The 15,498-nt window shown below is 36.2% G+C and overlaps 1 protein-coding gene across 1 annotated transcript in view; it reads left to right on the forward strand.

Moving 5' to 3' along the window:
• The window catches only part of ABI3BP (ABI family member 3 binding protein), a 279,616-nt gene that overhangs the window by 145,128 nt on the left and 118,990 nt on the right, over nucleotides 1-15,498 (forward strand). The window contains exons 15-22 of the mRNA XM_055085864.1: nucleotides 4,747-4,812; nucleotides 5,992-6,066; nucleotides 6,625-6,699; nucleotides 7,713-7,787; nucleotides 9,134-9,205; nucleotides 9,981-10,055; nucleotides 14,295-14,336; nucleotides 15,165-15,212. Of these exons, the coding sequence (XP_054941839.1) occupies nucleotides 4,747-4,812; nucleotides 5,992-6,066; nucleotides 6,625-6,699; nucleotides 7,713-7,787; nucleotides 9,134-9,205; nucleotides 9,981-10,055; nucleotides 14,295-14,336; nucleotides 15,165-15,212 (528 nt within the window). The remainder of the gene's footprint in view (nucleotides 1-4,746; nucleotides 4,813-5,991; nucleotides 6,067-6,624; nucleotides 6,700-7,712; nucleotides 7,788-9,133; nucleotides 9,206-9,980; nucleotides 10,056-14,294; nucleotides 14,337-15,164; nucleotides 15,213-15,498) is intronic.

Below are 15,498 nucleotides of genomic sequence, written 5' to 3' on the forward strand. Positions count from 1 at the left end.
TTGGGATTAGCAGATACAAACTACTATATATAAAAGAGTTAAACAACAAGGTCCTACTGTATAGCACAGGGAACTATATTCAATATCTTGTAATAAGCTATAAGGGAGGGTGGGAGGGAGATGCAAGAGGGAGGAGATATGGGAATATATGTATATGTATAGCTGATTCACTTTGTTATAAAGCAGAAACTAACACACCATTGTAAAGCAATTATACTCCAATAAAGATGTTTAAAAAAAAAACTATAAGGGAAAAGAATCTGAAAAAATACATATATATATGTATATATATATATATATATCTGAATTACTTTGCTGTACACCAGAAGCTAACACATTTTAAACCAACTATACTTCAATAAAAAAAAATAATAAATTTAGAAACAGTCCAACAAAAAAGTCTTTCACATAGTTATTAATATTCATGGAATTTGAATAAGATAAATTGATGAATTCTTGATCATTGTAAAGGCCTTGTCTGTGTGCCATCATATGTTTCCAGAGCAATATCAAAGTATTTTTATTATGGAATTTGCATCTAAGCTGTTTTTTAAAAGTAAAAATAAAATGTACAACCAACAAAACATAATTTAGCAATGTAGTTTTAGGAAGTTATAAGCAAATGAGAAAATTGTAGTGTGGCTTATTTCATATTATTTTTTTCTCTGAAAAATATAAAACTAAAATTTAGTTATCGTGATTATAAGCCATTACTGTTTTATGAAAGAAACTAAAATTGCTTTTTATAGCCTTTGAATTGAACTGCCTATTTTACTAGCATTAGACTTCTCCTGCAAATTTTGGTCCCATTTATATTCTGTGAATGCAAGAATAGAAATAGTGCTTAATGACAAATGGCTGGAGAATGTCACTCACTAAAGTAAACATTGGTGACAGAAGATGTTTGCCTCTAAACAATAATGCATGATGGCATGTAGAGTCTAAAAAATAGAAGGGTTTACCCCATCTTAGCTATTTATCAATTTTATAGCTGGAGAAACCCTTTAAAAACCAGGGATACCTAAGCATTTCCTGTGTTTCATTCTGGTGTAGAAAGAAGTATATTTACAAGAGTTTTGTGGGGTTTTTTGTTTGTTTGTTTGTTTGGGTGTTTTTTTTTAATTTTACTTTTTTATATAGCAGGTTCTTATTAGTTATCCATTTTATACATATTGGTGTATATATGTCCATCCCAATCTCCCAATTCATTACACCACCACCCCTCCCCCCACCACTATCCCCCCTTGGTGTCCATACGTTTGTTCTCTGCATCTGTGTCTCAATTTCTGCCCTGCAAACCGGTTCATCTGTACCATTTTTCTAGGTTCCACATACATGCATGGGGTGCATGTGTCTTTTTGAATTATGGTTTTCTCTGGGTATAAGCCCAGTAGTGGGATTGCTGGGTCATATGGTAATTCTATTTTTAGTTTTTTAAGGAACCTCCATACTGTTCTCCATAGTGGCTGTATCAGTTTACATTCCCACTAACAGTGCAAGAGGGTTCCCTTTCTCCACACCCTCTCCAGCAATTGTTGTTTGTAGATTTTCTGATGATGCCCATTCTAGCTGGTGTGAGGTGATACCTCATTGTAGTTTTGATTTGCATTTCTCTAGAAGTTAGTGACATTGAGCAGCTTTTCATGTGCTTCTTGGCCATCTAAATGTCTTCTTTGGAGAAATGTCTATTTAGGTCTTCTGCCCATTTTTGGATTGGGTTATTTGTTTTTTTAATATTGAGCTGCATGAGCTGTTTATATATTTTGGAGATTAATCCTTTGTCTCTTGATTCGTTTGCAAATATTTTCTCCCATTCTGAGGGTTGTCTTTTGGTCTTGTTTATGGTATCCTTTGCTGTGCAAAAGCTTTTAAGTTTCATTAGGTCCCATTTGTTTATTTTTGTTTTTATTTCCATTACTCTAGGAGGTGGATCAAAAAAGATCTTGCTGTGATTTATGTCAAAGAGTGTTCTTCCTATGTTTTCCTCTAAGAGTTTTATGGTGTCCGGTCTTACATTTAGGCCCTGAATCCATTTTGAGTTTATTTTTGTGTATGGTGTTAGGGAGTGTTCTAATTTCATTCTTTTACATGTAGCTGTCCGGTTCTCCCAGCACCACTTATTGAAGGGACTGTCTTTTCTCCTTTGTATATCCTTGCCTCCTTTGTCATAGATTAGTTGACCATAGGTGCATGTCCACTGATCTACGTTCCTGTGTTTGTGCCAGTACCATATTGTCTTGATTACTGTAGCTTTGTAGTATAGTCTGAAGTTCGGGAGCCTGATTCCTCCAGCTCCATTTTTTTTCCTCAAGGCTGCTTTGGCTATTCGGGGTCTTTTGTGTTTCCATACAGATTGTGAAATATTTTGTTCTAATTCTGTGAAAAATGCCATTGGTAGTTTGATAGGGATTGCATTGAATCTGTAGATTGCTTTGGGTGGTATAGTCATTTTCACAACATTGATTCTTCCAATCCAAGAACATGGTATATCTCTCCATCTGTTTGTATCAAGAGTTTTGTAAAGAAGTCAAGAGTGGTTGATTTTTGGAGAACTCCAGTTTCCACCCTGTCCTATCCTCTGACATTCATTACTTCAGAGTCAAAAACTCTTGTTTAACCCATGAAATTAGGTAGTAGTGTGCTTCTCAGAGCTGCCCAAACAACGTAAAATTTCCAGTGAGTGGTGTTTGTGTGTTTTTAGCACTCAGCTATCAGAAACTCCAGAAATAGAAATATCAGGGACCAAACCTGCTGGGAAATGTGTGATTTTAATCTTAAGTATATTTGAGAAAATGTTTGGAAGTAAGCGGTCCCTGACAGTTGAGAACTTTCAGACGTGAGTCACAATTGCCAGAGGATGATGGAAGGAGGGCTTCTTTCTCCAGGACAGTGTCTTCTGGGAATAACTTGAGGGAAGATGGAGGCCTGGCTTGGAACCTCCAGGATGGAAGGGCCTTGTAAATATAGAAAAGAAGTAGAAAGAGGGTGAATAAATATCATCTCGTGGAATAGAGTACAAGAATATAAGAAAGTTGGTCCAATGTCACTAGATGGAAGGGAAATGCGGGAGTTAGGATAACATAAAGACAGTATGGTGTTTTTCAAAAACAACAGTATAAAATATAAATAAGTCAGCTATTAATTCACAATTTCTTACCTAGTACAAGGGGTTTAAATACAAGTTGGAAAAGTTTTCCTGATTTGTCTAGTAGTTAGAGTGAGCTGACTTTGCTGGATCAATGATTTGAAATTGGCTTAAAGTGAACCAAGGATCAGCAGCTGCCAACATTTTTGTCCTTTAAAAGATGAGTCATTCTTATCTGACCCTTTGAAACTGTAGTAGACTAAAGAAAACTTTACATTGCAAGGTAATAAGTTTACTCTTGGGATATCTGCATGTTTTAACTCATAATATTCTTTCTGTTCTTGAAGATTTTGCAAAACAGGAGATTCACCTTCACAAACTGAAATATATTTCTTGCCTCTTTTGTATGCAGTGAAATATAATTACCCTCTCTGCATATCAGACTGTGTCACATGGTCTGATCTTAGCTTCCCTACAGCTTCAACTAGCAACGGTTCAGTATCATTACACTGTCACTAAATTACAAGTAACCCCAATGTGTAAATTTTCCCATGAGCTCCTGCCTTTATAGTTTATTTCTGTACAGCCGTTTTCATTGGGCAAGGGAAGTGACACCTGCCTCCTGACAGTTCATGCTTCCTCTATACCTCTCATTACCATGGTGACGGCTCTTTGTACAGAAATGGGAACTTTCTAATTTTGATGCTGTTTTTGCTTGCAAATTCAATTCTTAAGTGAACGTGAAAATTATCCCTACATTAAAATCAACCTGTATTTTTAAGGTCACCCTACTTTTCTTTGTGTAGAATATAAAATTTATCTTTAAACCCACCTGGATTATCGATGGGCTCTTGGCTCCGTGGAGGAACGTAGAAAGCTGCCTCTAGGTAAAATGGCAGGAAGGATGGTACAAGAGGAGGGTGCTGGTCTTAACTCTGCCATTCCTGGCCCTGCTAATGGAATGGGAAATATGTCGAATTTGACAGTCCCAGTGTGTGACCACTAGCAAATGTCCTCTCCCCAGTGAATCTCAATTTTATCATCTAGAAAATGGAGATACTACCCCATTGTCTGTAACATGGGGCTAATGTCTACCTCACCCATTTCTCAGGGATGTTAAGAGAGTTAAATAAGTTGATATATGAGAAAACGCTGTGCAAACTGTAAAGTGCTGTGCAACCTGCAAAGTGCTGTGCAAACTGTAAACTGTGTAAACTGTAAACTATCCAGACATCATGATGGTAACTTTTACTAAGTACAAAGACCAAGCTGTAGTCTTTGTGCAAATTACCTCAGTGTGACTGCTGTTTCCTTCTTTGGAAATCTCAAATTGCCATCTGATTTCATTTATGTTTGTACTCTTTGAAGCTATTTGATTTACAGCTGGCACTACTTCCTTGTAAATAGCACTATGCTCACATCACCCTAGGGGTCAGTGTCAGGGCTCACTGCATAAAGGCCTTTAGTTCAGGGCAAGAAGGACTAGAGGCAAGTCTTTTAGTGATTGCTTACACGTTGCTGACATGACCAGTACCCCACAGCCAAAGCTCACTAACACCTACCTGAAAATGTCCTTCTTCAGCCAGCATTAAAATATGTCATGAAATCTTTTAAAATTAAAATTAACGTCTTCTTTTTTGTTTTACCTTTTCTTTTAAAAGCCACTTATGATGTTTTCTCAAGCCCTACAACATCAGATGAGCCTGAAATATCAGAGCCCCACACAGGTACACCCAGCCTCTCAATTCTTTTTTTGGATGCCAGGTATTCTGACAATACTGCACCTAGTTCTCCCTTTCATTTTTGCAGAATGAAAAAGTGCGCTCTCTAGGGCTCCACAGGAGAGACATGGCAGTCTGTGTCAGGGAGATGAATTCTACCCACCTCTCCCATTGAATGATTATTTCTTCACATCCATCAGTAAATAAACTCTGCCACATGTGGGAGATGCAGATAGATTAGGTTGCCACTGAGGCACAGTAAAATAACGGCCTATCTCTCTGTTGTTCAGAGTCATTCTAAAAAGCTTTTAGATTCTTAGTTTTCCCTGGTGTAGTGGTTCTCCAGCGGGGGGGATTTTGCTCCCTTCCCCCTGAGGAAACATTCGGCCATGGCTAGATATACTTTTGGTATCTGGCGAATGTATTACTGACATCTAGTGGGTAGAGGTCAGGGATGCTGCTAAACCCCTGCAATGCACAGGACAGCTCCCACACCAGAGAGTCATCCAGCCCCAAGGGGCAATAGTTCCAAGGTGAGAAATCCGTCTCTAGAGCAATCATGTCACTCATTTGTCTATAGAAGTTCAGTTGGGTCTAATCTTTGGCATTCACTTACTGATCTATCTACAGTGAGTTTAATTCAGTCCAATAGTTCCTTCTAGCAAGTATTTATTGAGCACTTACTAAACTAGGTACTGCAGGAGATTCAAAGTAAATAATACTGGTCTCTGCCACACAAAGACGTATGTCTGGTATTTGTGTGTGTGTGTGTGTGTGTGTGTGTGTGTGTGTGTAGCCTTATCTTAGCTCTCTTGGTGCCGTGAGAAATAAAGGCAAATAATTTTAAACAGCAGCAGAAAATTTTAAGAAATGAAATAGAATGCTAAGAGTAGATTCAGCTAGCAGTTTAAGAAACAGAGGGAAGGAACCAGAAAAACCACTTGAAAGCAGTTCAATATATGAAACATTGTTTTATCATGGTTTAACATTTGAAGTTTGCATGTTTTTAAAAATGAGCTCATCTTCAACTCCTAATGAATCACTAGTTTTTAAATGCTGGTGAGCAATCTCTCAAGTGCTCTTGATATTTTTCCCCATTTGAGGCATAATTTATTACTCTGGAATTTGTATTTTATTCCTGGGGACTTCTACTGCTTTTAAAAATGTTGACATTTATTCCAACAGCAACAAGCGATCCATTTCTGGATTCTGTCCCATCTAAAACTTCTAGAACTCTTGAACAGCCAAGGGCAACACTGGGTAATGTTTTCAACAGAAAAATTGTGCTTTGTTTTCCATCGAAAGAAAATCCATGTAAATGCCTTTCTTCCAAATGACCATTTCATTCCATCACATCTAATCATTTATTTCTTTCCTATTTCTGAATATAATATATATTTTTTCCTGTAATGCAGGCATCTTATGTTCCATTTTGGGCTCTCTCTCTCTTTTTTTTTTTTTTAAACTGTAATAGATGATATTTTTTCCATCCTTAAAGGAATGAAAAGCTTTGAAAACTGCATGGACATCTTCATCATCCATATCCTCCCATCTCGTGTGTTTGTGGCCTGTATCACCTCTCTTCCATGCATTGAGTCTGTCTGGAGTCAGCTACTGAACAATTTCATTCTGACCTTTTCTCCACTTTAAATGATCATTTCATCCACCAGCTTTCAAGACAACATTCATGCATTTTTCATCCTTAATCATGTCCTTGTAGCATGTGCTTTGTAACACCATCTAAAAGCATGCTGAAACTCTTAAAATACCTCATTTTAACTGGAATTATTTGGTGGGATGGGGTGTTTGTGTTTTCAGCTCCAAGTGAAACACCATTCGTTCCTCAAAAACTGGAAATCTTTACCAGTCCTGAAATGCAACCTACAACACCTGGTAACTAACGACATCTGTATAGTTGTGTACTTTGAAAGAATGGATAAAGTGACAAAAAGAATCAGTCATGTGTTGGCCTTTTCAGAATATTTTCAGTAGTAAACATTTCCCTTCATTCTCTACCATGAAATTCTTCAAAGAACTGAGTTATCTGTCCTACTTAGCCTTGTGATAATCCTCGAAGAATTTTCATAATCTTGGTTCTCTGTATTTTTTTAATTGAGGTAAAATTAATATATAACATTATATTAGTTTCAGGTGTATGACATAAAAATTCAATCTTTGCATACATTATTTTGAAGTATTATTCCCTTTCTTCTTTTAGTATTATTAAGAAAGGGAAGTATTATTCCCTTTCTTCTTGTTATTCTCTATACTTCTTTCAAATTTGCCACTGGAAAATAGCAGCAAAATTATAGATAATAATTATTTTAAAATACATCCCCTTCAATTAGCATATTTAGATATCAGTTGGTCAGACTATTTTTCTCAAAGTAGCTTAAGTATAAAGAGCACCAAATAGGCTCTGCAATCCTAGATATGATAAAGAAAGATGAATAAAAGAGTAAAACAACATATATTCTATAATAGAAAATTATTGGAATAATGAAGTTCGTTAACTCCTGGTGAGGTTAGTAGTGAGATATAGAATTAAAGAAGTTCTGAACCTTCCATCCTCTAAATCTCAAATATTTGTGCTTCTCCCTTGCTGTTCGGTAAATCACCTTTTGAGTTCTTAACTGTACCTTGTGTTCTTAAATCCCACAAGGGTCCTCCCTTTCCAGTACAGTTAAGTGAACAATGTACCTTCAATTCTCATATGGACATTTAATTACTTTTGGCTCAATCAACACTTGCTTACTGAGCACCTACTGTGTATAAAACACAGTGCTGAGAATTCTAGGGATACAAAGAAATAAAAAGCAGTTCTTGCCCTCAGGAAGTTTACAGTTACAACCTGATTGACCCCTGGGAAATACCATTTATCAAAGCTATATTAAATCTTCTTTCAGCTCCCCTGCAAACTACATCTGTCCCTTCTACACCTAAACGACGCTTCAGGCCCAAAACACCAAGAACTAAACCTGGTAAATAACTGTCTCTTTAACCTTTCAGGATATTTAATTTCAAATAGATAATGTCCATCTACTTATAAAAAGAAGCGATTCTATAGATTAAACATTCTCTGTAAAATTTGGAATTGACTGAAGATGAATAATTAATGCAAAATAACAAGTATCAAACATTTTCAATAAGATCTTATTGAAAATTATATGGGGCTTCCCTGGTGGCGCAGTGGTTGAGAGTCCGCCTGCCGATGCAGGGGATACGGGTTCGTGCCCCGGTCTGGGAAGATCCCACATGCCACGGAGCAGCTAGGCCCATGAGCCATGGCCACTGAGCCTGCGCGTCCGGAGCCTGTGCTCCGCAAAGGGAGAGGCCACAACAGTGAGAGGCCCGCGTACTGAAAAAAAAAAAAAAAAAGAAAATTATGTGAATGATGTTCTTTTTTTCTGGGAAATACTCTTCTTTAATCAAAGTAATACGTAAAGATATTTTTTCTAAGTACTACAAGGCTTAGATTGAACAAGAGGAGTCCACTGCCCTACCCTATTCTACCACTGAGACCCATTCTCCAATCCTTTAGCATGTTTCTTTTGTATTTACCTCCACATTTCTAAGTAATATGCTGCTGTTTCTTGTTAGATCAATTTTAGTGAATGATGTTCTTGCATGCAAATTTTGGTATAAACATAGAAACAAGTCCTGCTGTCACAGTGATATATACTGTAATTTATTTTCCTGGCATGCATCTAAGTTTAAGTGTTATTAGGTAGACAGTTCCTCTTTTCATTGCCTACTACTGTGTTTTCAGTTTTGCACTAGGGCGATGGCTGAGATGCAGAGGACATGACTCTGGCTTTCCAATTGCTTGTATTATTTTTTTTTAAGATTATATCATGAACAGTGAGAGCAACGTAAGATTATACAACCTGCTTGTGAAACTATAACACTGTGTGGAAGCTCAGAAAAAGAAAGTAAGAGTTGAGGATGTAAGCCTCAGGATATGTGTAGGGTTTAGAGGAAAAGGAGAGGGGACCAACATATATTATGGCACAGAGTTTGAGGTAAAGGTAGTTTATCAACCTGGATGCGATATTCTTCATTGTCAAAGAGTACGCTCAGAATCATGCTCAACAAACCAGGCTTTGATTATTCCATTGCTTATTACAATTTTTTTTTATAGCTATGCTATTATGACTGAATTTTAAAATTCTTTCCCCAAACTTTTACTCACTGCATACTTTGTAAACACTGACTAAATATGACAGGATTTTAAAAGGGTCATTCAGTTCCTCTTTGGAGGGTTGGTTTTTTTTTTTATTGTCTCTAGAATATTTTAATATATTTTTTTTTTCCTTTCCACCACCAGAAAGAACCACAAGTCCTGGAACAATTACATCTAAAATTTCTAAAAGCCCTGAACCTACACGGACAACATTGGGTAACAATATGTCCTTAGTAAATATGTTACTTCATTTCACCACAGAAAGTCCAGTATGCCAGCTTTTATGTAATGTCTCAATCATTGTTCTAATTGGATCATTTCAGCAGTACTAAATTATCTCTAGTATACATCAACTCCATGACTTTCATGGTTTTGGATAGCTGGCCATGTGGTGGTTGATGTGAACTCAGCATTTAGACATCATCCTGTACCTTGGAGAGCCATTAAACCACTGATGATTTCTCATCTTCTATGCAACCATTGTTTTTAAAGCTGCATCTTGTACACAGTTCTCCATTTTTTTGAGTAAAGCCCTCATGTTCAACTTCATTTGGAAAAACAGCTTTCTGTTATGGCGTTAGTAAAGTTTCTTTATGCCATAGATCATAACATTATACCTATCAGTAAATATTAATTTTAAAACATTTTTCTGGTGCTTAAAGATTTAGATTTGGCTGAGAAATGTGAAATAAGGTGTAAAATCATTACACTGATTTTGGTTTTCTAATCATGGGTTAAAATCACTGTCTTTGGGTAGTTGTGGTGACTAGTGGCAATGCTATTTCTCTTGAAATGCTTTTTCAAAAAGATGAAAATTTATTACTGTATTTTCATTAAATGGTGCTCTGTGAAATATTATTTTAATGGAATCCAGAATCATCCAAGATGATGGGTTTATAGCACTTGAGGTACAGGTTTTCCTTTTGTGGTTTTAGACACTGAAATGCCTAATTATTGATTTGTTGATTATTTTGTTTCTTTATTTTTCCAGCTCCCAGTAAAACACAATTTATTTCTTTGAAACCTAAAATCCCTCTCAGTCCAGAAGTGACACACACCAAACCTGGTAATTACCCTGAGCTTTATTTTGATATTCCAAAAGTAGGGTTGAAAAATTGTTTTATGCCACTCTTCGGAGCAAGAACTTCTGATTTGCATCTTGGTATTTGATACAACTTTCCATGAAAAGAGTGAAAATGCGATGAAATGATGTCATTTATAGCCAACTCCTCTGATATTATCATAGCATCTCTCTGAGCTGTGTGGTGTTTCATTATGTTCATGACCATCACAGAGAAAGCGCAGAAATAGAGTGGTGGGAAGGATTGAGGACGCCCTTGTCTAGGGAAATAAACTGTGAAATAGTTTCCAGTGCCAAAGTTGATTGGAATTCAGATCACACTAAACAGTAGCCTTTCAGCTGAGAAGCAGAGAAGTCTTTCCATCCCCTAAGAACTCTGCCTTGTTTGGGGCCTTCTCGGTTCTCAGGCTGCATGACTAGCAATGGTTGCATTTTCCTAATGTTCTATGGCTTCTTTCTAAATTGGGTCTGATTTCCGAACACTGACTTCTGTTTACTTCTCAGGAGACATTAATGGTGTTTTGCTGAAGAAAAGAAGGCTTTTTTTTTCTTCTTTTTTTGCAGGGAGGGGTTATTCTGTGTATGTAATTAAAAACAGAGACAATTCCCTGCACAAGGATTGCAGGACATGTTAAATGATCAAATTTTTTTTCCCATCTATCCAGAATTTATACAACAGTCTGAAATGTTGATTTATGAGATTGTATATGGGGAACTTCATCACAACTCATTATTTTCATCAAAACTTTAACCCCTTAGCTCTGGGAAGAATATATTTCTCACTGTGATATGTATTTTTCATTAATGTGTATTTACAAGGTAGGATTATTAAAGCAAGAGGTTTTCTGCTTAAGTGGGCATGATTTATTTTTCGCAAAGACATGGGTAAGGAAGAAAAGTGTAACTGCTCAGAAAGAGAATTCTCATGACTCCTTTTAAAGAGGCAGTGAGATTTCCAGGTGTTGTAGGTGTCAGAGGGAAGGAAATTATGGATTAGGCAAAGGAAGTATAGTTGATGTTGTGACCAGGGGTGAGGTCTCCAAGTCAGAGAAATGGAATGAAGTATTCTAACTCAGAGAGGTTATTAGGAGAAAAAAACATAGCTAATAAAACTCAAGAGCCCTAGCAGTTTAAATTATAGAACTCTGACAGTCAGCTATCTGAGAGATGGATTTCATGTACATTTATTTTAAAATTATGCCCAGAGGACTTTAGAATAAGGTAGTAACTCTTGCATTTAAGCTGTATTTTGAATAGGGACCTATTACCAAGCAGATCGAGAAATATTACTCTATGTTTGGGTCACCAACTTTTTATTTATTTTTTTTGAATTTTATTTTTTTATACAGCAGGTTCTTATTAGTTATCCATTTTATACATATTAGTGTATATATGTCAATCCCAATCCATCCTACCACCACCCCCTGCCGTTTGGGGTCACCAACTTTAAGTAAATGTTTTTTCCAATCTAATTATTTCTGTTGTTACAAGATAAAATTTGAAAACAAAAAATGTCTCCAAATGTTTATTACCGTTTATGCATGATAAGCTATATCATAACTTTTAGTGGTTTCTGGGGGAATAAAAGGTTTCTGAGAGGAAATTCATTAATACAAATCAAGGTGGGAGAGTGTGTTCTTATCACTCTAAGGTATTTGAGCAAAGAAATTTCTTAATTTGACATTTCCCTTTAAAATGGGGGAAATTATTTGGAAGCTAATGGGTTTATATTCCTTTGATTTCTACCTTCTAATCACCTAAGAATAGCCACACTTTTCCCCTAACAGCAAGTATCACCACTTCAGATTCTGTGCCTAAACTTAAGCTAACTCAAGCTGACTTTGAGTGGTCTGAGGCAACACAGGGTGATGACAGGTTCTCTATAAACCATTGCTTGGGTTTTAGCTTTTTAAAATGTATTTATTTTATGGCAACCACCATTAGAGCTCTGCTAAATACTTCTTTTCTTGCCAAGGTTCAAGAGAGCACATAAACCACCAAAAGCTTTTTGATTTGAGTCATTCATTGCCTTTCTCAGCCCTTTCCTCACACTCTCCTGTTTTTCTGTTTCACTTTCCATACAGGCTGCTTTTCCTTTGGTTTTCCTTTGTGGTTAGGCTAACCAGTAAAAACCCACATTGGTTTTGGTTTGTTTTATAAGCAGAATCCAGCGCTTTCTTGAAAATCCCAGCCATCTACCATGTCCCAACTTGTCTGCCGCATCCAATAAGAATTGTTTCCTTCATAGTTAATTATTAAGATTGTAATGACATTCGGCTCTTCAAGCTTTTAACGATCTGAAAAAAAGGGAGAGACCTCCGATTACAGCTGTTTGTTGTACGCATTTCTCTGACACGGTGGACAGAACAGTAAATTGTACTCATCGCTAACCACAAATCCAAGACAGGGTTTACGTTTTCTTTGTTTTGTGCTGAGGTGAGTGGTGTAGTTATTTGCATGCCACTCAGCTATTTTTATGGAACATTTTTGTACCTTTATCGGTAATACCTTAAGGCTATGAAATAGAGGAAGTCTTATCAGAAGATGTATTTACTTTTAATAAACAATGACTTTAATATTTTTATATTCAGGTGAATTGGAAGCTTAATTGATGGGGCTCCATACTTATTTGGCCTCAGTCTCAGGAACTGAAAAATGCTGATTTTTCTTTATAAAATTCAAAAGACAGCATTCTTTGATCTTTGTGAAAGCTAAAAGATGCTACAAGTACCAAATCTTACTTTTTCACACTTTTAGAAGGCAACTTTGTAGAAATTAAAACCTGAATTACAACCTCAAAGTTTCAAGATAATTTTTGTTTTTTGCTATTTTCAGATGTGAATGCTTTTTGATATTTATTATATTTAATTGCTGATATTTACTATTTATTTTCCCTTTCTCCTGTAGACTCTGAAATTTAGCCACGCCCCTTCCCCCTCCCAGCCACACGTTTTTACTTTGCCTAATGTACTTCTATCTCGTACATCACTGCAGCTCTGCCATTCATCTGTTATAATCTATTTCTGACAAGTTCTTGAGAAATCAGAATTCTTTTTTTTTGGCCACAGACATTCTAATGAATGATGCTACGTTTCCGTAACACCTTGTGCTATTATGCCTTGCTTTCAGAATAAATGAAAATTCTCTATCCGAATTATTTATTATTATATTTTCTTTTTTAGTTGCTAAAGAGTCACTACATGCTTCCCCCAAATTTCCATACCCCCTAGTCCAGAAATATCAGCGATAACTCCTGGTAAATATAATATAAGGAATACATAAGTGCAAAATGATTTAAGTTCTGTTAAGCTGGTCAGTAGGTGCCATATTAATTGATTTCTTTCTGTAAGAAAAAAAAAGTCAAAGGATCTTCACTTTGTTTTGTATTTCAACAATTGATTTCCTTTTTTATTTTCTTCTTGAAAGAAAAGAATTCTTTTTGTTCTACAGAATAGGAAACCTCTATTGGATGATCGTCTTTTTAAAAACCCAAATAGACTTTGTAACCAAACTATATTCAGCATGAGGTATAATTTACTTACTGCCAGTCTGAATGGCATTGGAGAATTTATCTGTCAGAATATTTATATAATATTGTTATTCAATTTATTCAGCATTTGATGAAATCTGAGGCTACTTTCTGACTTCTATTGATTTGATAATTTAAATGGAATAAATTTCATGTGTAAATCAATTTGTTCACCAGCAATAGATACTAGTAAATACGGGGAACACCGTATGAACACTTGTGGCCCTTTTTAGACTGTAAGTTCCGTTCCTATTTTTTGTGAAAGAATATCAGATCCAGTCAGGCTGAAAATCATCCCAAACTAACAGAGCTCAGGCACGGTCACAGGTCTGATGGGTGTGTTGCCTCTTCCCATTTTCTTGGGTGAAACCGACTGTCCTGCATGAAAATAAAATGGCAGGTGAACAGCCTCTGAGAGGCTACACTGACTTCCTTTAATGTTAATATCTCCTCAGGCACGAGGAGCAGTAGTGGGGAGAATAGCTAAAAATCAACAACAAAAATTAGGAATTCTCTATTCTTTCTTCTGTTGTGGTTTGTGGAGAGGCTGCAGGCTGATTGAGCTTTATTGCATAAGCCAATAGAACCTGATGGTTCACCAATGAGAGAACACTTGTTACGGTAAAGGCCCTTTAATTTCTAGCTTAAATGGCGTTCATCAGCATCCCCTTTGATAACACTTGCTTTTATTGCAGCCCTGGAACCTGAGACTCCACCACCATCACAGCCGCCAATAGGTAATGAAGTTTCCTTTAGTGAGTGAAAAAGAATTCTCTTTCTTTCACACCCTCTATGTTCAACTTTGTGCTTAGCTTTGGTTTTTCAAAAAATTACTTCTTTGTTGTCCTTCAGATCTTTCTTTCAGCCATTTTCACCAGAAGATAAACTCCCTGCCTGTGCTTAAGTGGAAGCTCTGAGACAGCCATGAAAGCCATACTGATTTTGATTTGTCACATTCCTCCTTATATTTGAGCACCATGTCCTGAGCTTGTTTTAACCTGGTTACTTCCCATAGAGGACCATGGCTTCCCCAGGACATATTTGTGCTTTCACTTTTAGAGGTGTTTTTCTTACTTTCAAAACTCTAACATTTGCAGATTTTCTTGAAAAGCATTATGGTCTTTCCAGATCTAAAGATCCTGATGTGTCACTAGGAAATTCATTAAATGAGAGAAATATAAAAACTCACCCCAGTCTATGTAGCTTCTTTTTCTTCAAGAGAGCAAAAATTGTTCTGCTAGTGCTGTCTTAGCCAGCTATTCACATTTTCCTTCATAACATGAGCTGTTGGTTACTTTATTGCATTTACATCTTCCAAATGAGAGTCATGCCTTTTTTTTTTTTTTTCCATTTCTCTTTCCAAACTTAACTGACCAGCTGCGTTTTTGTTCATTTTGTCTAAAAACACAGGAATCTATTTACATAAAAAAGGAACTTCTTATATGGATAAAAGTTTCACCATTTATGTTTGCTCAACTTAGTACTTAAAAATTAAGCATTTTTCATATTTTACTAAAGTTCATCATTTTTCCGTTGATTTTGATTCTTGATCATTTTTCGTGCAGTCTTAGAACCTGGAACACTGGGAACTAAACCTTCAACAACAACATTAGGTAATGCAGTGAGTGACCTACCTTTTTTTCCTTTTCCTGACTGCTGGCGTCTTTATTAACAGGCTCACATTAATGGATTTGTTCATTATTGTCCATTTGTGTGTGTGTGTTCTCTATTCCTTTGGAGAAAAATTTTAAACCCTATAGTCTAAAAATTATATCTCATTCTTTAAAAGTTGCCTTCCCTGAAATAATTTGAGAATTCAAAGCCTTTTTGCACATGTTACTGATTTACAGATTTTTTTTTTTTTGGAGTATAATTGCTTTACAATGTTGTGTTAGTTTC

Source organism: Physeter macrocephalus, chromosome 1 (genome assembly GCF_002837175.3).
Source record: "Physeter macrocephalus isolate SW-GA chromosome 1, ASM283717v5, whole genome shotgun sequence".
NCBI lineage: Eukaryota > Metazoa > Chordata > Mammalia > Artiodactyla > Physeteridae > Physeter > Physeter macrocephalus.